General features: G+C 58.8%; 8 protein-coding genes across 8 annotated transcripts; 6 read left to right on the forward strand and 2 right to left on the reverse strand.

Annotated features, from left to right (window-relative positions):
- Positions 1-453: 453 nt before the first annotated feature.
- GGTG_05931 (hypothetical protein) lies at positions 454-2488 on the forward strand (the record flags this gene model as incomplete). Its single annotated transcript, XM_009223742.1, has 4 exons — positions 454-735; positions 789-826; positions 895-1283; positions 1368-2488. The coding sequence occupies 4 exons, from the start codon at positions 454-456 to the stop codon at positions 2486-2488; spliced, it is 1830 nt and encodes a 609-aa protein (XP_009222006.1).
- Positions 2489-3449: 961 nt separating this feature from the next.
- On the forward strand, positions 3450-4856 carry GGTG_05932 (hypothetical protein; the record flags this gene model as incomplete). Its single annotated transcript, XM_009223743.1, has 1 exon — positions 3450-4856. One exon carries the CDS (start codon positions 3450-3452, stop codon positions 4854-4856), a length of 1407 nt encoding a protein of 468 aa, XP_009222007.1.
- A 355-nt stretch (positions 4857-5211) lies between these two features.
- Positions 5212-6576, forward strand: GGTG_05933 (hypothetical protein; the record flags this gene model as incomplete). Its single annotated transcript, XM_009223744.1, has 2 exons — positions 5212-5483; positions 5586-6576. 2 exons carry the CDS (start codon positions 5212-5214, stop codon positions 6133-6135), a joined length of 822 nt encoding a protein of 273 aa, XP_009222008.1. The 3' UTR covers positions 6136-6576.
- On the reverse strand, positions 6309-8851 carry GGTG_05934 (hypothetical protein; the record flags this gene model as incomplete). The annotated part of the gene is made up of 2 exons (XM_009223745.1): positions 6309-8722; positions 8839-8851. The coding sequence occupies 2 exons, from the start codon at positions 8849-8851 to the stop codon at positions 6309-6311; spliced, it is 2427 nt and encodes an 808-aa protein (XP_009222009.1).
- Positions 8852-9135: 284 nt separating this feature from the next.
- On the reverse strand, positions 9136-10922 carry GGTG_05935 (hypothetical protein; the record flags this gene model as incomplete). The annotated part of the gene is made up of 5 exons (XM_009223746.1): positions 9136-9417; positions 9947-10062; positions 10281-10293; positions 10714-10787; positions 10847-10922. The coding sequence occupies 5 exons, from the start codon at positions 10920-10922 to the stop codon at positions 9136-9138; spliced, it is 561 nt and encodes a 186-aa protein (XP_009222010.1).
- Positions 10923-13434: 2512 nt separating this feature from the next.
- GGTG_05936 (hypothetical protein) lies at positions 13435-15226 on the forward strand. Its single transcript, XM_009223747.1, has one exon. The coding sequence runs from the start codon at positions 13779-13781 to the stop codon at positions 14940-14942; it is 1164 nt and encodes a 387-aa protein (XP_009222011.1). The 5' UTR covers positions 13435-13778; the 3' UTR covers positions 14943-15226.
- Positions 15227-17660: 2434 nt separating this feature from the next.
- GGTG_05937 (hypothetical protein) lies at positions 17661-18073 on the forward strand (the record flags this gene model as incomplete). Its single annotated transcript, XM_009223748.1, has 2 exons — positions 17661-17692; positions 17770-18073. 2 exons carry the CDS (start codon positions 17661-17663, stop codon positions 18071-18073), a joined length of 336 nt encoding a protein of 111 aa, XP_009222012.1.
- Positions 18074-18655: 582 nt separating this feature from the next.
- Positions 18656-20331, forward strand: GGTG_05938 (hypothetical protein; the record flags this gene model as incomplete). The annotated part of the gene is made up of 3 exons (XM_009223749.1): positions 18656-18718; positions 18923-20163; positions 20289-20331. The coding sequence occupies 3 exons, from the start codon at positions 18656-18658 to the stop codon at positions 20329-20331; spliced, it is 1347 nt and encodes a 448-aa protein (XP_009222013.1).
- Between the last annotated feature and the right edge of the window lie 94 nt (positions 20332-20425).

Consider the following 20425-nt stretch of genomic DNA (forward strand, 5'->3'; position numbering starts at 1 on the left):
CGCTGCACCTCGTCAAGGCCGATGAGCCAACAGTCTGCCTCCTGTTGGCGAACCCGGATTCACCAGATGGCACTACCACTTCATCGACCAGACTCTGAGGGCGCCGCTTGGAGAAAGTTGACCATTGCCGCCTCGTCGCCAGCCCCTCCCCCGTCACCCGCTCGCGTAGCTTTCGAGCTCAGCTTAAGCATCCGAGACGGAGTAAACAGAAAAGTCTCAGTCACCCACACTCTCCCACTCCGAGGTTGTAGTAGCTTCCTCACTCATTCTACCAACTTTTCTCTCTCTCTCAAAGACGCAGTTATACTGTATATATAGGTCTTAATGTACACCCTTGAGGACAGCCTCTGTATTATTATTTTCTTCGCCAGCCTCCTTTGTGTGTTGTGCCCGGCCACGCCACCAAGTTCTGCGAGTAATACTGTCTACGCCATCTGCATATGCACCAATGCCATGGAACAGACATCGGTTCCGCGAACAGCTTTCGGCGACGATGGCTGCACGTCACGGATGAAGCGGGAGCTGGTCGAGTATTCCCGCGACCTGGTGGCTACCTTCCAGCCACGGGAGCCCATGCGCAAGCGGGGAGTGGCAAACAAGCACGGGAGGGTGAAGGCGAGACCGCATGTGGCAGTGGTTGGCGCCGGCTTTGCCGGCCTCCGATGCGCCGAGGTGCTCATCCAGGGCGGAGCCAAGGTCACTGTCGCGGAGGCGCGAGACAGATTTGGCGGACGGGTATGACGCGCCTCCACCTTTGTGACTGATCTTCTGGCTGCTAAGTAAAGCAGGCTCACCAATGCAGCCTGTCCGGACAGACCTTTGACATGTTGGTCATCTATAGAAGTCTAGGGGAAATGCCCTGTCGATGGAGCATGCCAGCTGACACTGACACAGGGGCCCGAACTGGATACACGGTAGTGACGACAACCCAATCGTCAGGCTCTCAAACGCGACCGGCACCACTCTCTCCAAAATGGGCCAAGACATGCTTCTCTACGATGACCAGGGGCGTATCGTTTCGGATGAGGCCTCAAACGTCGTCCTCAAAACGGTCTGGGCCCTTCTTGAGGAAGCATTCTTGTACAGTAACCGAAACTCGGAGCAGATCGATCCTGACCTGAACCTCGAGGACTTCTTCCGCGACAAACTCGACAAAGGATCACTCGCTCCTGGGATCCAGCGCCAGGTGTTGATGATGGCCAACATTTGGGGTTCCTTTATTGGTGACTATTGGGGCAAGCAGAGCGTCAAGTGGCTTTGGATGGAGGAATCTCTCCACGGCAGTAAGTCTTTTGTGCCTCGACCGATGACGGTGCCGCATAATCTCGCAGCGCCAAAGTGCCCGCCACACATGCTGATAGCGTCAGAGGACATGCACGTGTCTGGATGCCACGGCAAGGTTGTCCAGCACCTTGCCGCCAAGGTCATGGCTAGCGCCGATGTACATCTCTCGACCAAGGTCAAATCTGTCGAGAGCATCGTCAAGAAAGGTAAGGATCCCAGGATTCTGTTGACCACCGAGAGAGGACTACGCCTCAGGTTTGACGAGGTCGTCGTCACGGTTCCGCTTGGCTGCCTGAAGCGGCACAAGCCCTTCTTCAAGCCTCCGCTGCCTGCCCAGATCTGCCAAAGCATCGCAAACATGACCTACAGCAGCCTGGAGAAAGTCTACATCACCTTCCCCTCGGCCTTCTGGGAGCCCTCCCCGCCGGCGGACACAGCAGAGGCTGCCCATGGCGGGCAGAGCAGCGGCAGCGACACCAAGACCACAGACGGCCGCTCAGGCTCCCTGCCCAGCTTCATCCTCTTCCCCGACGCGGCCGGCTACGTGGAGACGTGGCGGCGCGGGTGGACGGTGGAGCTGGTGCCGCTCTCGTCGCGCGCCGTCTTCGGCGCGGCCGCGCGGCCGACGCTCCTCTTCGTCACGCACGACCCCTGCGCCGCGCAGCTGTGCGACCAGGTTCGCCACCTGCACGCTACCAGCCCGGAGCGCTTCCGGGTCCTCGACGGCTTCTTCCGCCCCTACTACAGCCGCCTGCCGGGCTACCGGCGCGCCGACTCCCGCTGCGCGCCGTCCGCCATCGTCGCCACTGACTGGCACGGCGACGACCTGGCCGGCAACGGGTCCTTTACCAACTTTAAGACGACGACTCCCCCCTCGCCGTCCCCATCCCCGTCACCGTCCCCGCCCGCTGACGACCCCGCCGGCGTCGGCGGCTGGAGCTGGGGGCTTTTTGCGAACCCCGGGCGCGAGGAGCCGCGCCGCGGCGGCGAGGCGGTGGCGGCGGCGGCGGGGCCCCGGCGGGCGGACGAGGACGTGAGGGCGCTGCGCGCCGGCGTGCCCGAGAGCGGCGTCTGGTTCGCGGGCGAGCACGTCGCGCCCTTTGCGGCCCTGGGCACGACGGCCGGCGCCTACTGGAGTGGCGAGGCGGCCGCCGCGCGGGTTCTAGCTGCCAACGGGCTGAGCGTGACGGGAGGGACGGGGTAGGTGGGGCGCGTCGTCCGCTTTCTCGTATCCTAGCTGTTTCTTCTATTCGTCGGCCTTACCATGTTGTCCATCTGCTCCTTCCTTTTGTTGTCCATCTGCTCCTTCCTTTTGTTTCCCTCCCGTGTCAACGCGAGCGAGTTGGTCGGCGGTGCAATCTGGAAGTTTGGTGCGGTATTCGTCGGTTATGCAGTCTCCCTTTTTTTTTTAGTGCTCCATTACTGCATCTTGGTCCTCGCCTCTGGGCTTTAGCCGTCTGCGGCCTCCCGGGATATTTCCTAATGCCTGTGGATGCCCGTGGAATCTATGCGTATGTTGAGTGCATTACCCGACCTGCAGATATTGTAAATCATGGTTTCTTTTTTTTTGCTCGCCACCCCTGAAGCTTCGCGACGCGAGATACCGCTCCGATAGTGCCTCCCATAGGACGCGATGTAACGTCGAAGCACGTCTTAGGTCAGCTTCGTCCCGCACGGCCGATGGAATAGGCAGCAGCAATGCGAAAACGGGTCATTGTAATGTCGACCCGTTTCGAAGGCGGGACCTGGCCACGGCTCCACAGGCCGAATCCCGCGCGGGTAACGATTCGGGCAAACGGCGGGTTTCGCCAATACCCCGTCGCCGACGGGGTTAGATGGACGATGCCTAAAATCAAGGTAGTCCGTATTCATGCCATATACCAACTAAGCAGATCCAGGGGTTAGAGCTGACAGCAGTAAGCAGACCCAGGGGTTAGCGCTGACAGCAGAGAAGCATGGGTAGGTATGCAGCAGAAGGGTTGGATGTTAGGATGCTGGTAGACGTGTTAGCCGCCGAGGGTCCATGACGAGAAGAGAGAGCATGGACGATAAATAGAACAGACATGGCCTTGCAACATGCATAGCTAGCAACAAGCTCAGGTCAGGACACCAACCGTTCCAGATCCACTCCCTGTCCCTCCCTTTCAGCGCAGCAGCCACACACCATGGCCATCCACAGCGAGCCCCAGACCGGCGCCGGGAGCGAGGCGCCTGCCGGGCCCAAGGAGAAGCCCCACCTCGTCGTCGGCGCCGCCTCGATCGCGGGACACACGCTGCCCCTGCTCGAGGTGGCGGCCGCGCTCATCAAGCGCGGGTACACGGTCAGCTTCATCACCAGCAAGGAGTTCGCGCCGCAGGTCGAGCGCGCTGGCGCCGAGCTCGTCCCGATCCCGGACGCCCTGAGCGGCGCCGGGGCCGCCGCCGTGGCGGAGAGCCACGCCATGACCCCGGGCAGCCCGGCCATGATCAAGCACGCCCTGCGCACCATCTTCCTCGGCAGCATCCCGGCGCGCCACGAGGCGCTGAAGCAACACCTCGAGCACCTGGCCGAGGTGCGGCCCGGGCAGCAGGTCATCCTGCTGCTCGAGATCTTCTTCCTCGGCGCCGAGGCGCTCCTGCACGGGGCGCCGCTGCCGCGCGGTTACGACCGGCTGCCGCGCACCATCGGGCTCAGCATCGCGCCGGTGCTGGTCCACTCTGTCGACACGGGCCCCGTCGGGACCGCGCTGCCGCCCGACTCGACGCCGTCGGGCCGGCTGCGCAACGCGCTGCTCAACAGCATCTACGAGGGCCAGCTCGCCGACTTGAACGAGGAGCGGGCGGCGATGCTGCGGGGGCTGGGCGCGACGCGCGACCCGACCGGCTGGCTCTTTGGCGACTGGTTCACGGCGGCCGAGGTGACGCTGCAGACGTGCGCGCCGTCGCTCGAGTACGAGCGCTCCGACCTGCCGCCGTCGATCCGTTACATCGGCGCCCTGCCGGCGCGGCCCGTGCCCGCGGGGCTGGCGTACCCGGCGTGGTGGCCGGATCTGGACGGGAAGAAGGTGGTGGCGGTGGCGCAAGGCACGGTGGCGACGGACCCGCACGCCCTCATCGCGCCGACGCTGCGGGCTCTGGCGGGGGGCCGCGGGGACGGCGACGGCGACGACGACGACGTGATAGTAGTGGCGCTGCTGGGGGTCCGGGGCGCGTCGCTGCCGGCCGACGTCGAGGTGCCGGCCAACGCGCGGGTGCTCGACTACTTCCCCTACGAGGCGCTGCTGGCGCGGGCCGACGTCTTTGTGCAGAACGCGGGCTACGGCGGCGTGCAGACGAGCATCATGCACGGCGTGCCGCTCGTCGTGGCCGGCGTGACCGAGGACAAGGCAGAGATGTCGATGCGGGTCCAGTGCGCCGGCATCGGCGTCAACCTGGCCACGTCGACGCCCACGAGCGAGCAGGTGCGCGCGGCCGTCAAGGAGGTGCTGGCCAACCCGGCCTACCGCCAGCGCGTGCTAGCTATGAAGAAGGAGAACGAAGATTTGGATGCGTTGGCTAAGATCGAGGCGCAGATCGTCGAGTTTACGGAGTAGATAAAAGGGGGGCTGTTGGCCGCAGACTCGTGGTTGAAGAAACGTTTACCAGATACAGGCTGACGGAGGATCGCCGTGCAGACATAAGCCGAAGGATCTTCCAAGACGGGTTACATGACTTATTTTGCTCCGCCAGACTGCGCTCCCGTGAGCTCAAACCCTGTAGATCCGCGGTGCGGGACTTGGTGGCCCTGCCGAGCTGTGGATGTCAACACAGCCCCCTTCAAGCCTGAGCAGTATGTATCGGGCTGCCACTCACTTTTGCGTAACCGTCCTAATCTAAACTCGTCTCTCTGCAAATGTTTCTTTGTGACTTGCACGCCACTGAGAAGAAACGCGACACAAACCCGCAGCAATGGCGCGAGAATTCGGCTACCGCGACGGCATCGCCGTCTTCCAGATCGTCTGCTTCTCCGCCCTATTCCTCTGCGCCATCGCCATGGCCCGGTCGCGCAAGAACGGCTGGTTCTGCGTCGGCGGCGTCGCCGTCATCCGCCTGGTCGGCGCGAGCTGCCTGCTCGCGACGCTCGGGGACAACTCGCGCAGCGTGTGGGCCGGCGTCTACGTGTGCGAGTCGCTTGGCGTCCTGCTCCTGACCTTTTTGCTGCTGGGGATGCTGGAGAGAGCGTGAGTTGGAGCTCTCCCCTCCCCCCTTTTTTTTTTGTGTTGGACTGCAGAGCTGACAAAATTCCCATCTGCTCGGCGACGACGGGAACCGACGAACAACAGAAACCACTTCGTCCCGCTCCTCAACCGCCACTTCTTCCGCGCGCCCATCCTCCTCTCGTGGCTGGGCATCGGCCTGACCGCGGGCGACTACGTCCTGGCCGTGCGCGAGGGCGACGCGTACAGCCCCGTCAACCCGTGGGGCGTCGCGGGCATGGCCGTGTTCGTCGCCATCTACGGGGCCACGGCGGCGCTCGCGCTCTTCCTCCTGCTCCGCCGCGCGGCTTTCAGGGAGCGCGGGTGGCACGGCGAGCGGCGCCAGGTCGAGTGCGCCGCGGCCTGCATGCCGGTCCTCGGGCTCCGCGTCGCCTACACCGTGGCGGGCCGCCTGTCACCGCCCGGGCGTGAGACCTTCAACCCCGTCCGCGGCGGCGACCCCACCGCGTACCTGGTCATGGTCGCCTTCGCCGAGGTCGCCGTCGCGGCTGCGGCCACGGCCGCCATCCTCTGGTACGGAAGGGACTGGAGGCAGTACGAGAAGGCGCTCCGCGAGAGCATTGACGACGAGCAGCAGCAGGGCGCGCAGCCGCTGGCGGCCTCGCGGCAAGCATAGAGTGGGACGCGAGAAATTCTGGAAATACTGCGCATGAGGGGAGAGAGCTCCTTGTTTTTTTTTTTTTGAGTCAAAACAGTCCACGTCGACCCCGAAATATCTTTTACAATGTAGCCACTTCGCTAGCCATGGCGCTAGACCGAGCCCGTATCTTCCTCGTCCCAGAGGCGTCATCATTCCGGCCAGTCGAGATCGGTCGGTATGAAATAAGTGCCGGTGGAAGACTTTGGGGGCACGGCGGGTGGCTTCAACCTGTTGGGCCCCGGGTCCGGCTTCGGTGGTGGCTTTGGCTGCCGTTTCACCCCTGGTGTAAACGACTCTGCGGCCGGAGTAGCTAGCCTGGCCTGCCTTTTGATCTGGGCGGTTTCTCGAGCCTTCTTCTCGACCTTGTCCTTGATCTGTACCTCGACCTTCTCCTGAATCTGTACTTCGATCTCCTCACTAGTGTGCACCTCGGCCTTGTCCTCGCTGTCCGCCACGGCTTTCTCCTTGGTCTGTACTTCGACCTTCTTGGCCCTCACCTCGACCGTCTTGGCCCTCACCTCCACCGTCTTGGTCTGCACTTCCACCTTCTCGGTCTGTACCTCAGTCTTCTCGTTCGTTTGTGTTTCGACCTTCTTGGTCTGCATCTCCACCTTCTCCTTGACCTGCACCTTGACCTCCTCGGTTTTGCTGTCACCCTCTTCTTCAACTCGAACCTCGGCCTTCTCCTCAACCTCCTTGACAATCTTCTTTTCGGCCTTGAGTTCCACGCTCCCCGGAACCTTGCTCCTGATGGTCCCTACCCTGGAGACTTGCAACAGCCGAGCCAACTTTTTCGCTCGCTCGTCGTGCTCGTCGCCGCTGCTCGTCGCCGTCGCGGGAGGTTTCGATTGATCAGATGCAGGCGCCCGAGTTCGGCTCGAGGCCTCCCCAACAGTCTCGGCAGCCTCGCTTCTCTCCCTGCCAAAGTCCTCCGAGCTTGGGCTGACAGAGCTCTCCATCTTGAACTGAGGATTCGCGCCTTGCGTTGCGATACGACTGAAGGCCTTTAATGTTGCTTCTATGGCACGCCTCTCCTCCTGGAAATCCTTTATTCTCGCTGCTGCCCGGGCTTGCATCTCTCGCCGAGCATCGCTTTCCTCCGCTGCTGCCCGGGCGTCCGTCTTCTGCCGAGCAACCCCTTCCTCCACGAGCGCTTTGGGTTGGCGGTGGCGCAAAGCCCAGCCCTCGCCCGGCCGGTGCCCGTCTTCTGCGTGCAGGGGGCTGTCGATGGTGACCGCGGGCTCCGATTCCGGGTCAGCACCAGCAACTTCCTCGCGTTGCCCTATGAATGCTGCTGCCGCTGTCGATGGATTCCAACGAAGTAGCTTCTCAACTACTTTCGCCCTGCCTCCAGAGTCACCGTACTCGAGTCTTACCCGCTCTCTGCGACAAAACTCCACTCCACCTGGCCTCTGGGACACCCACCACCTCTTGAGAAAGCTGTCACCAAAAGGGGTTGCGTACTGTTTGTGAGGAAAGACAACTTTGATGTCGGGATCAACAAAACTATTGCCAATAACCAACGACGCTGTCCTGTCTTTCTCCTGCGTTGCGCTCCTTGAAGCGTTCCGCACGAGATCGCGCAAGTGATCCAGCAACATGACAGTCTGGCGCAAAGCCTTCTGCGCCCTGGCATCCTTCTCCAACTCCCTGCAAGCATCATCCATCTTGACCATCCTGATGGCTTTCAGCATGATATCGCCTTTGGGTATCATACCGTAGGCCATGTGGGGGACACGCGAAAACCAGCACTGTACGATGTCTCCAGCGGGCACGAATGTTCTGTCGCTCTCTTTCAGCCGGCCAGTGATCTTGAGCTCCAAGGCCTGAGAGTGTGGGAACGGCTGCCCAGACATTTCGACCCGAGAAAAATAAGGGACTGTTTGATACTGGAGCCAGCCCCCTGGCTTAGCCGTGGACATTTCATAGTGACTATGGTCACGATCCCCGGAATCGTTCGAGCCAGGGGTCAGAGGCATTGCGAAGCGGGCGTCCACGCCAGTTTCGACGACCACCTTCAAGTGGCCAAGGCGATACAGCACAAATCGCTGATGGTCGCTCAACCTTTCCCTGACCGAATGATGACGCAACGGTTTCCTTGTAAATGTTTGCTCAAACGTCTTCCCGAGAGCTGTGCGAAACCTTTGGTAAAACTCGGGATTGTCGGGGTTGTTACTCGCCGCTAGGTCTGGTACCCACTCACGGACGGTCCTGAAGACCCTGGCTTCCGGTCCTGAATTCGGGCGCCGACGCTCCGCAAAGAGCGTCTTTTCGCCAGCGAGAGCCAAGTTGAGCCGGAAGTCTGTTTCGCCCTCCTTGCCATGGAAGTTTTCTCCATAGCAGTACGAGAGTATCCGCTCCAGAGTATGGGCCGCAATGACGATATCCACGTCATCAAACAGGAAATCCGGTCGCATGACTTCGATGGAGGTGAATGTTTGCATGCGCTTGTAAAACGAGCCTTTATTTGGCAGGCCAGATCCATAGTGCTTGACGGTATGCTCCATTTTTGGTTCAACCTTGACAGGATATTCTGTGGGTGGACTATAGACCGGCGCGTCCCCTATCGTATACAGTCAGCAACACAAGGCGCAACATTTGGGTGCGATAAAGGGCTCGAGCCATCAACAGAAAGTGTGGAGGAATAGGACAAGCCGAATACACCGATAGAAAACTTACCGGGGACGATCATGGTGTGCCACGCCCTTTCGTCAACTGTCCCATTCCAGGAGGAAAGCAAGGTTTGTCCGTCCGTAATGGTGACGTGGGTGGAAGAAGGTTTTATGTGCGATAGCTTAAAATTACCTAGCATCACACCTTCTAGCTACGAGGTGCTCGTGGGAAAAGGACAGGAGCGGGTGTTAGCTGCAGTTCCTCTTGGTATTGCAGTCAAACAGCAGAAAGGTGCAGTCCAACAGCAGAAAGGTGCAAGGCCATACCTCATCATCCACATCCTTCGCGGGCATGGCTGATTTCCTAGTCCTCGCACGTGCCGCAGCTCTCCTTAAGCGTGAGGTCACCGGAGAAGTCCCCCGGGCCCCAGCCTTCGCTCTGGCCGCGGCCGAGGACGGCGACCTCCACGGAGGTGCCGCCGCCCTGGACGACGCCGAGCGCCCTCCGGGCAAGCCGGCCAGGGAGAGCACGTGAGCCTCCAGGCGGCAGCGCGGGCCGATGTGGGAGCTCCACAGGGACCGGGGCCGGGGGCGACAGACCACGCTGACACCCGTCATGCTTGAGCCGCCCTTGGTCGAAGTGCGCCTGGGGAGGTAGGGCGAATGTCCTCTAAAATCACCGACCCGCACGAGCAGGTACCATGGCGTTGCTTGGCTGGGTAATTACTGGGCACCTGAGATAAGGTCGGGTCGGTTTCCGTTGAGCTGCGGCCGGCAATTCAGGCGTTGTCGTGTTTTTTCCCTCCAACTTCCAATTACTACCTCTCAGTTTGCCCCACTTCTCCCTCGGGCCCGACCGGCCCCGACCGCGCCCTGCCAAGTCGCGTCGATCACGTGTCTCTCCACTTGACGTCTCCACGTGTCACTCGAGCACACCTCCAGCAGCAGCAGAGGCTGGGTCGACAACTCGATGCGAACGGGCTTCCTCTGCCCCTCTGCACTCGTCGCCTTCTCTCTCCATTACACCAATCTAGGTACCTGCGCTGCCGCCCCAAATCTCGTCTCACAACATTCCTCTGCCTGCTCGTCAGATCAACTGCACCACATCTCAACCGCAAAGTCAGCATGTCTCACCGCTTAGTGTGCCCAGCATAGCACCGGATCCTTCCGGTTACTATTGTGGCCCGGTCCGAACGCTCTCCACTTTGGGCCCTAGTGCGGAGCCGTCTCTCGCGGAGCTGAGGCCGTGCCCTCGCCGAGGCTGTCTGGCTGCCCTGCTCTGTGTCCTGCCCTGTGTTCCGCCAACGAACCGCCATTCCCTTGCTTTCCAGGTAGGCACGTACCTAGGCTGTTTGCATATCAATTTCACTGCAACATCAAAAGGCCCGAAAAGGGCCCGTGTTTCCTCTTAGCGCACGCGTAAACTTTGAGGCGAACAAAGCCATGGTCCCAACGTTGTGCGCGCATCGATCCTGCAAACTGCATCATGCAGCAGGGTACAGATCACACCTGCCTGTTTTGCCTGGAGGCGAGCGTAGTCAAATCAAGGGGGAAAAATGGGAAGTGATAGGCATGAGCGGAGAGTCGGTGTTTTTTTCTGCCGACAACCAACACGCCCCGCCGTGCCAACACTCTAGATCGGAGGGTCGGTGGTTGCAACTTGCGAATTCTCAATGCGGCTTTGATTCGTCTCCATCCCCCGCTGTCTCGGACCGTTGCAGGAAGCGCAGACAGGAAACACTGGACCATGGAGTCGAGCATCGCTAGAGCTAGCCACAAGCGGCTACGACTGGAGCTGTGAGCAGAGGTCGTGCGGTTGGCTGGCGTCAAAGCCAAAAAAAAAAAAGAAGGAACGGGTAATAACACAACACATGCCATCCAAGTTTATGGGTGGGTGCGCTGATCCGTTTCCACAGCCCTGCCCCATCCAAATTTGACTTACCATCCGGAATCCATCCCGTGGATGCGTGCCGCGCTCCCGGTTGATCCTCTCACGCTCCTCCTGTCCGTCGTAGCCTCAATAAGCGAAAATCAGATATCGCATGTTCCTTGATGCGCAAGTTGGTGCGTCTCACCTTGCACCCATACGATGCTCAAAAGTGCCGCTGTCAATCTTGCGCGCTCCCAGAAGCCCTTCGCTTCCTCCGGCATGGCAGGTGGACGGGCGAGTGAGGGGTAGGTCAATGCCCCCCAGGAGGACGCCCCAAGCGCCTGCAGAGACCAATACCTTCCAGGCTAGCCTTGCGCCTCGCGTCCGGCAGTACCTATGCGCGTTGGGTCGAGGACCAACGGCTTGGCACCTCTCTCGACAGAAACATGAAACATGCACTATCCCTGGGGGCGTGTGTTACAAGGGCAAAGAATCGGGGGCGACGAGGTGCTGTGCACGCTGTGCCACCACTAGCACGTAGGCGCCACGGCGGCAATGCCGCATAAGCAATTTGGTGATGCGTAGGGGGGGATCAACGTGATAGGGGAGGGAGATCGGCAAGCAGCGGGGTCGTCGTCAGCGACGCTCCAGAAAGAGTCAAGATTCGGCACCGACGAGAGGGGTTGGTGAACCCGTGGGTTCGTCGTGTGATCTCGGCCTCATCGCGGGGCGCGAGGGGTCGAGGAGGAAGCTTGCTGCCACAGTTCTGCGTCGTCATATCCTACGTGAAGGCGTGCAGATTCTGCCACACTAAAAACACCTTCTGGCTTGATACCCAATGTGGATTTATCGTTATGCAACGCATGCGCGAGGCAAGCGGCTCCAATGCTGCCAAGAGCAAAAAAAAGGCGTTGACGCGCAATGAAATCTGAAGAGCAGATGGCGGGTTGGTTGGAGGGGTAAAGGGGTTCGTCATATGACCGCGTCCTCCTGAGCAAGCCGCCAGTCAGGGGCATATCACCAGGACAACTAGCGGCCAGGCTTGATTTCACGTTAGAGGCGGCTGAATATGTGCACCAATCCCGACCTTTCCCTCACCTGTCGCCAACTTGCCAAGCCTGCAGGAATAACTTGGGTTTGGTGTGGTTTTTGTGCTCGTAAAGTGCAGGGAAAATATTGGAAAAGATTGTAAAATGAGAGGAGGGCGAAAAGAAAAATGTGAAATGAAATGGACAAGGAACATACACAGAACCAACCATCCTTCATCCTTCAATCCCCATCCCGGTCTGTCTAGTCCAAGGCAAGACTAAACGGGAAAGCAAATCGCAGATATGAGCGCGGAATGATTTTTCCGCCACGTGCTTCCTCACAGCTGGCAAGCCCTCTCGGGGACGGAACACACCCGTAATGCCGTCTCAGCTTTTCAGCCCGCCAAGTGAAAAAAAAAAAAAAGTCAAAAAAAAGTCGTGGTGACGGCATGATGTGGCTTGCGTTATTGAAAGGTCTGGACCCGTTCCGACCAGCTGGGACGGCTTCGTCTGCTGTAGCGCGCAAACTCCAGGAGACCGTGCCCTTGCCCCCCCATGCCTCCCGCAGAAGACATAGGACGTTAGAGCCAGGCCAGAGCGGGGCGGTCTCGATGGCCAGATCGCAGCTGAAGCCATGCTAGGTGGCTAGCTGGCTAGGAAGCCTGGATCTAGGGTTCGGATGGGGGATCGAGGTGTGAAATGAGCATGAATAAACGGGACGAATTATTGCCGCCTCAGCTGGAAAGCTGCATCAAGCCACCGTCTGGAGCTGGCCAGACTCAAGCAGGGGACCTCCCGTCTCGATTATCGTGCAGCGCACGGCGCGGTCTGCTACCGGAATACCGCGTCTAATGCGGAGGGCAGGCTGCGCCCGGTCAGCACAGCTAACAACGTGAAGCAGCGGGAGAAAGTCTGGACCAGAAAAGCCAACGTCTCACGTGTGATGGATAGTGGGTGGGGTGGGCGGTTGGAACTAGAGGCTCCATGCAGAACAAATGGAGTACATGGTAGGTCTGCGCAGTATCTAGCACAAACAATAAGGGGAGAGGCGGTTGACTGTGTGTGACCGAGTCGTGGGACCAGGGCTCCCGTGAGGGGGTGCGTTGGGAGGGGAAGAACAAGCGAACGCACCACGTCCTTTCGCCAGATAGGGATAGGAGATGAGAGGCGAGGAGCAAAACTGGGAGGAAAATTACTAAACACTAAAATCGTAGACTAGCGCTGCGCGCTAGTGAGAGAACAAGCCACTCACAAGGCGAGGACCAGCCCATGGCACGCAGCCATGGCGCAAGTCAGCGCTCGGTTTCTCCGCCCAGCCGAGGCCGCTCTAACGAGTAACCCATTCCTTCGGGACATGCCATTCGTCGTTTGGGGTTTGCTCTGTGCCGCTGCACAGTCCACGCCAGACCACCTTTGCCTCCTTACTACTCTCGCATTGTCGCTTTTATCGTGCCTCCATGTGCCGGTCTTTGGCAGTTTCGCCCCCTTTTTAGCCGCGTCCGCAGGGGAGGGGGGTGGTGGCAACGGCCTTAGCCAGACCCCTCCTCCTCCTCCTCATTCCCGACCCTCTCTCCCTGTCCGTTTGCGCGTGAATGGGGGGACGATGGACTTGGTCACCGCGAACCAGCCCGCAATAATGTTGCCGTGGTCGGAGACGCCGTTTATTGGCTATATTGTTCAATGCGAGTTTGCCGCCAACTTTCTCCAGGAACCTCATAAAGACCACCCTTTCCTCCTGACCATCACTCCACTGACCGTTTGGGACAGATCACCCCCTCTAAGCCGTTCTTCACCTAAATAAAGGTCATCCATCACTCATCAAAAGTCTCCCCAAGAAACAAATCTCATACATACAGACATCTCCACGCTCTTCCAAATCCTTTTTTTCTGTAATTCCAACAGAATCACTGCTATCGGGCCGAACCCCAGACATCTGGCTAACTGGATCCACTACCATCGATAACGCATACATACATACGACTGCTGATCCCTCGTGCCACTCGCCTTCTGCCGGACTTCCCCCTCTGATCCGGCCGCTGCCAAGCATCAGCCCTACCGGCAGGCCCTTGGACCATATTAAGAGGTCGTTGCCCCCCCACACTCACAGACATGATTTCCACGTCGAGGTCTGAGCTGGTCCTGATCACCGGCGCCACGGGCCACGTCGGGTCCGCTACGCTGCTCCACCTCCTCCGCGCCGGCTACATGGTCCGCGCCGCCGTCCGCTCGCAGGACAAGGCCGCAAAGATCCTCGCCCGCGCCAGGATACAGCAGGCGCTCGCCGCAAACGGCAGCCGCGTCGAAGCCAGCACGGGCCGCAGCAGCCAGCTGACCTTCGTCGTGGTGCCCGACATCACGGCGCCCGGCGCCTACGACGAGGCCGCCCGCGGCACCACGCTCATCATCCACATCGCCAGCCCCCTGGTCACGGGAGACGAGGTGCCGCTCGCGCGCCACAATGAGTACTTCATCCGCCCGGCCGTGCGCGGCACCTTGAGCATGCTCGAGGCCGCCCAGCGCGCCGGCACCGTCCGCCGCGTCGTCATCACCTCGTCCATCGTCTCGCTCGTGCCCGTCGACCGCATGGAGGGCACGACGGCGGCCGAGAACACCACGCCCGTGCGGCCGTGCGACCGCGTGCCCTTCCCGGACGAGCCCTACACGAGCGAGTTCGCCGCCTACGCCGCCTCAAAGGTGGCGTCGCTGTCCCGCGCCGAGGCCTGGGTCGCGCGCGAGCGCCCGGCCTTTGACGTCGTCTACCTCCACCCGTCCTTCGTGCTGGGCCGCAACGACGCCGCCACCACGCCCGCCCAGGCCGTCCGGGGCACCAACGCCGTCGTGCTGGCCATGCTGCTCGGCAAGCGCTTCGGGCCCTACGCCGGCGCGACCGTCCACGTCGACGACGTGGCGGCCGCCCACGTCATCGCCCTCGAGCGCGACAGGGTCCCCGGCAACCGGAGCTACGTGCTGTCGGACCCGCGCCCAACCACGTGGAACGACGCGCGCGACATCGCCCGCCGCCGCTTCCCCGACGCCGTCGAGAGCAGGCTGCTGGTGGCCAAGGGCAGCGTTGACACCACCCCGCTGCCCGTCGACGCGTCCCTGACCGAGGAGGTGTTTGGCTTCAAGTTCGCGTCCTTTGAGGAGCAGGTCGTCAGCACCGTCTCGCACTTTCTCGACCTGAGGATACAGCAGAAGGCCGCCGCCGCCCATGCCAGGGGGAAGGCGGTCAGGGTCCAAGAGACGGTTATGCAGGTCAGGGCTAACGCATGATTGACCCCTTGTCTTTGCCCTTGTCTTTTTTTCCAATTTCCTTTGTCAATCCTGTTTCTCTACCGGCACATGGAAACATCTATGGCGTTCTGCATGGCGGCCTGGCTTGTGCTTTGTTCCTGACCCAAAAGATTTTTGTACTTCTACAGACACGATATCGACTGCCTTGACGGCGGAGATAGACTTAGATATGGATATACCCCAAGATACGATGTGATTATACTTTAAATACCTCGCGGCATCTCGATGCCATCTCCAATCCAATGCCAGTGACTGTACTTCCCATGTGTCACCCATACTATATCTCACCCGAAAAGGGGTCCATAACGATGACGGGATGTTGGGGCCAGCAACGAACGATCTTGAAGGGTCATATGCTTGCTGCCATTTCACACATGCTGAGGGGGTATGACCCCAATTTTCAGATGTCGAACCCCTGAACAAACGCACATTAGCTCGACACAGTGACAGCAGGAGAGCCAACTACTCTCCTCGGCTGGCTCACCAGGCCTTGACCTCCCCTTTCTCCTTCTCCCCTTCCGCCCGACGTCTGACCCCAGCGGCGTGCGGACCTTTATCCGCCATTTCTTCGACCCGAGTTCAGACCTGCAGGGTGAGATGCTAACCCAGGAAGGCCATATCCGGGGTTATCAAGTGGTGCTGGGCCAGATTGCAGGGCGGTTTAAAATACTACCACATCGTTTTTGAACGACTTGTTTTTGCGGTACCGTGTGATTGTGTAGCCGTTGGAAAATGACAAACTGACGGAGCAGTTTTTGCCCGCCGTGTTGTTGACGATATCGTTAGCTCCCAAGCTACTTTGGATGCACCTCCCAAACTGGCACCAAACCATGGCCTCGATGGTGCTTTGCAACAAAAACATTGGCAAAAGGTTTTGTTAGCGCTTCCGATTTGGCAGTTTCACCGGTTTGGACTTGTCCCCCAGGAAGTCGCGAAGGTCCAATTCCAGTTCGACGTCCTCGTCTGTGACGGCGCTCGAGGCATGGATGAAACGTTGGCCGGCTTGGATTAGCTGCTTTCGTCTTGGCTTGAGGGATTATCAGGTAATTGCCCAAACGAGGTTTCAACAGTAGCATTTGCCAGTATACCTATCGTGCACATGTGTTCCTTTGCCAATTTCGTAGGCCGTAGTCCGAGCTGACCATGAGAAATGGTGGGAAATACATATACCCAAATACACATCTACCACGTCGGCTCTTTGTGCATTAAAACACTGTACATTCATTTTAATGCGTATTTATCTATTCAAATCCCAAATCCAACTCAGCCGTCGTGAGGCATTTCTGGCACATGGGGGCTAGATTATAAACGTAAAGAAATGGCTCGTTTTGTTGTTGTCGATTTCATGTTCTTCTGCTAGCTTCTCTAGTGGGTTATTTTTATTCTTTTCCTCCTTGTTCGCAATATAATACCACTTCACCCAGCTGAAAGCATCCAGGGCACTGTGTTCATTATCCTCAAGCCTTTGCGGGTGTGATATGATATTCTTTGAGATTTCGCAGTTCTCTCTCATCCTCCACCTAAATACGTTTTCACATGCTATAACCCCTCGGCACGGTCAACATCTGTTCCAGACGCAATCCCGAAGAGGAATAAATTGCAGAACTCAACTCTCATCGTTATCAAACTGCTCTCATATCAAGTACCTTGTCTGCTCTCCCCCGTAGCCCGATCCAGGAGTTCCTTCGTATGATAATACACGTAGGTGGCTTACGGAGTGCGACACGGGAACTATAACGAAGAATATAAAATTGAAGCACAACTGATATTTGAATATCTCCTTTTCAATAGTGCAGTCGCTCAATGCAAGTCCGGTGGAGGGGTGATATGAAACACAGCTGGACATGCGGAAAGAAGGGAAATCAACAACATTAATTTACGAGCGACATCGGCGATTCTATCACGCTCACCCCGGGATACTACTGTTCGTCCGTAGGGAGTGTATAGCATGCAAGGATGGAGAATATAAAAAGAGAAACGAGGCACGAGACATGAGACAGGAAAGCTTGGTAGATCCTCGAGGTTACGGACGCGAAAAGTGTAGGCGAGGTAAAAAGCAGGATGGAGAGCTGGATGAAAAATACGAGATGCCTCAGCACCATGGTCGGAGGAAGATTCCCTTCGCTGAAAAAAGCATCCCAAAGCTCAAAGAGGAGTGATTGAGCTGCGGTGCGCTATAAATCTGTCCTTCTTTGTAATATCTGCGGTGCTGCGTGGCCATCTTGTGGCAGTGCTTTATTCCCTACCATGGAGCAACACGGTAGTAATTCCATGACGGACGCAAAGGTTACGGTTCGATGTCGGCATGACGAGGAGGAACTGGCAGCCAGGTGAGTACAATCTAATCATCCAGCACTGAGGCGGAAGCAAACAGCAACATGGGTGGAGCTTTTTAGGCCCTCTGTCCCCTTCCCCAGCCCCGGGTGTGGCTTTTCTGTGCTACCACAAACGGATGTCTATATCCGCCCACGCCAGCCGACGAGAAAGTTGACTTTTTGATCGCCACAAGCATCGCATTGGACGGGAATTTAGGTTCGTGGATATTTACACTTCAGAGGATGGGTTGCCCAAGGGCGACAGCTGCCTGGATCTGGAATCTCTTTCTTCCCTCGAGCTTACAATTGACTTCCGGACTGCGGCGGCAGGAAACCCCAGTAGACCAACTTCCCTCGCAAAAGAACATCGCCCTCTGACAAGATGAGGTCGAGCAAGGCTCAAAAGCACCACTGGTAGGACAGACACACATCTATGGCTGACACTTGAGTCGCAGGACACGGGACTGACGATGTATCTGGCATTCTTCTAGCGACGTCTGCGGCAAGATGGGAGACCTCAAGGTCTGCATCAGGAAAGGCCACATGACCTCCTGCGAGAAGCACCCGGACGCCGTGCACTCGACGTACCAGCAGTGCGTCAAGTGCACGGCCGAGCGGAAAAGAGCGGAGCGGGAAAGACGGGAGAGCAGCTCGGCGGCGACAGATGCCGTCGACTCCGGCACGAGGAAGTCCAAGAAGAAGAAGGAGAACAAGCAGGCGGGAGAGCCTGACTGCCCGAAGGACAAGAAGGGCAAAAGATCAAGTGATCGCGCGCGCCGTCGCAGCAGCAACTGAGGAGGAGGGAAGCCCAGGTACGGGTAAAGATCAACCTTGCGCAAGTCTCCCCTGCCTGTGGCTTTTGTTTCGTTTTTTATTATCTGCCGAGCTTGAATTGACGTGGTTGGCTTCGCTCTCATCATCATTGCTAGAGGTAGCCTTCGTCATCAGAAAGCGGTGACTTTTTGTTGATGCATCTGGTTTTACGCTTGCCCGCTCCCACGCGCCAAGGGCTGATGTCTAGGTTACATATCTACAGACACGTGCAGGCTGCTTACACAAGCGCAGACTGCCCGGCAGAATCCGGTGCTGTGGAGTTGGACGGACGAATAAACGAGATGGCTGAGACGTGAAGTGCATGATGATGTGCTTTTAACCCAGCCCTGTTTTTTTGACATCATCAGCGCTTATCACGGGGGACCTTGCATGGGCCCCACATCCTTGGACCACCCTGCCGTGTTTCCGTGCCTGGGCGACCCGTTCTGTGGCTCAGCCTTGGATCTGACTGGCTGGTCGCGCTCGAGGGCCTCGGAAAATGGATCTCTTGTTCAGTTTGTTGGCCGACGAATTCAGCATGTGTGCATGTACAAGGCAACCAAAATGGCCGAAAATGCCGGGCCCCATCGGGGCGAGGCCACCCGCGACGTGCCCGTCCTCGAGCATGTCGAGCACCCTACCGAGGCCTCACTTTTGACTCCCTGATCTGTCTTCGCGTCGCGCACGCACCGTCGGCTCGACAGCCCCGCAGACGCACATCGCGACCATCCGCCATGCGGTGATGCAGCGCCCCGAGCTCCAGAACCCTCCTCGTCCGACTCTCTCCACGCCCCTCATTCACCTGCTGTCGCGCGGATGCCTGTCGAACAGGACCGACGAGGGGGTGGCGCCCACGACCCCCAGGACCTGCATGTCCGCCCGCCCGCCCACGAGTCCGAGCCCCTCGGCCAGAAGGAGGTGATTTCGACCCCGGATAGCATGTTCCAGAAGGAGGCCTTCAGGGACTACGAGAGCCTCCCCCAGGCCGTTTTCCCGATAGGATTCAAGCCTGGAGTTGGCAAGCGAGGGTCCGAATCGACGGATAACGAGGACGCCCGCTCTCCCTCACACAGCTCTCCGCAGAGGAGGTCCTACTATCCAGACGAAGCCTTTGTCATCTCGCCGATAGCGACCCGGAGCGACGACTTCCGGCGACGTAACGAAAGCGCGACTGAGTGCGGGACAATTGCCAGCTATTCGCCGTCGAGCGGCCCGAACGTCGCGAAGGCATTGGCGGGCGAAAATGGGATATGCGATGCCGGGGAACCAAACGCGGGTGATGAAGAAAAAGAGGGCGTCCGTGGCTTCCATGAAATCACAAGCCAGGTCCCAGACGGTGCGGATGACCAGGAGCGCGGTACCAAGGAGAAGAAGCTGGCGGGCACGATTTGTGGATTACGACGGACATGGTTCTTTGTGGCCGTTGCGACCATCGCTGCCCTCCTCATTGTTGCAGTCGCCGTCGCGACAACTGTGAACAAAAAGTACACTCCGGAAATCATCACCGCGCCTCCAGTTACGCCTCCCAACGGCACCGCACGTGGGGGTCTGCATCAGCAAGCCCGCCTCGCGGCCGCTAGCTGGGTTGGGAATGACAACAAAACATACCGGGCCGTGGTATCGCAGGACAGAAACGGCACCCTGTTCGCCTCCTACTTGGAGACTAACGGGAAGTGGACACCGGTCCGGGTATCTTCATTGCTCAAGCCGCTGGAATCCACCACTGGCGGGTTGGGGTCTGCTGATCTGCTCCCTGCCGCGGGCACGTCTCTTGCGGCTGCCGTGTCGAGTACATCGGGGTTGAATGTCTTTTTCAAGACGCAAAAGAACAGGGTGGTCGGCATCAGTACGCCCGTCAACAACCGCACTGCATGGGACTGGACCGAACAGTCTAGGGAAATTAGCAAGCAGCCGGGTATGGCCGACAATATTGCCGTCGAGAAGTCAGACATTGCGGCGGCAACTCGACGGGTCTGTTCCGGCCCAGCAGCCAGCGACAGCTGCTTTAACGACGTTCTTGGGGCGTACTTGTCCTTTGACAACAAGCTCCCCGATAACAACGTAGTCGTCAGGTTGTTCAACGAAACGAGTTGGCGGGCGCATTCCCATGAACCCCTGGCACGGATTACGAACCCTCAATGGGAGACAATGTATCCGGGTCAACCCAAGGCACTTAGCATGATACATTTCCCACAAGACAACCTCGCCGGAAGCGTGCGAGTTTATTTTGCAGATTCTGATGGTGTGCCTCTGCAAATTGTCTCGGATGGCACTACCCTCGCCTCTCCTTGGCTTTCAGGTATGGGCTCCCGCTTCCGAATTTGTTTTGTCCCC

This window comes from Gaeumannomyces tritici (genome assembly GCF_000145635.1).
Source record: "Gaeumannomyces tritici R3-111a-1 unplaced genomic scaffold supercont2.3, whole genome shotgun sequence".
NCBI classification, from domain to species: domain Eukaryota; kingdom Fungi; phylum Ascomycota; class Sordariomycetes; order Magnaporthales; family Magnaporthaceae; genus Gaeumannomyces; species Gaeumannomyces tritici.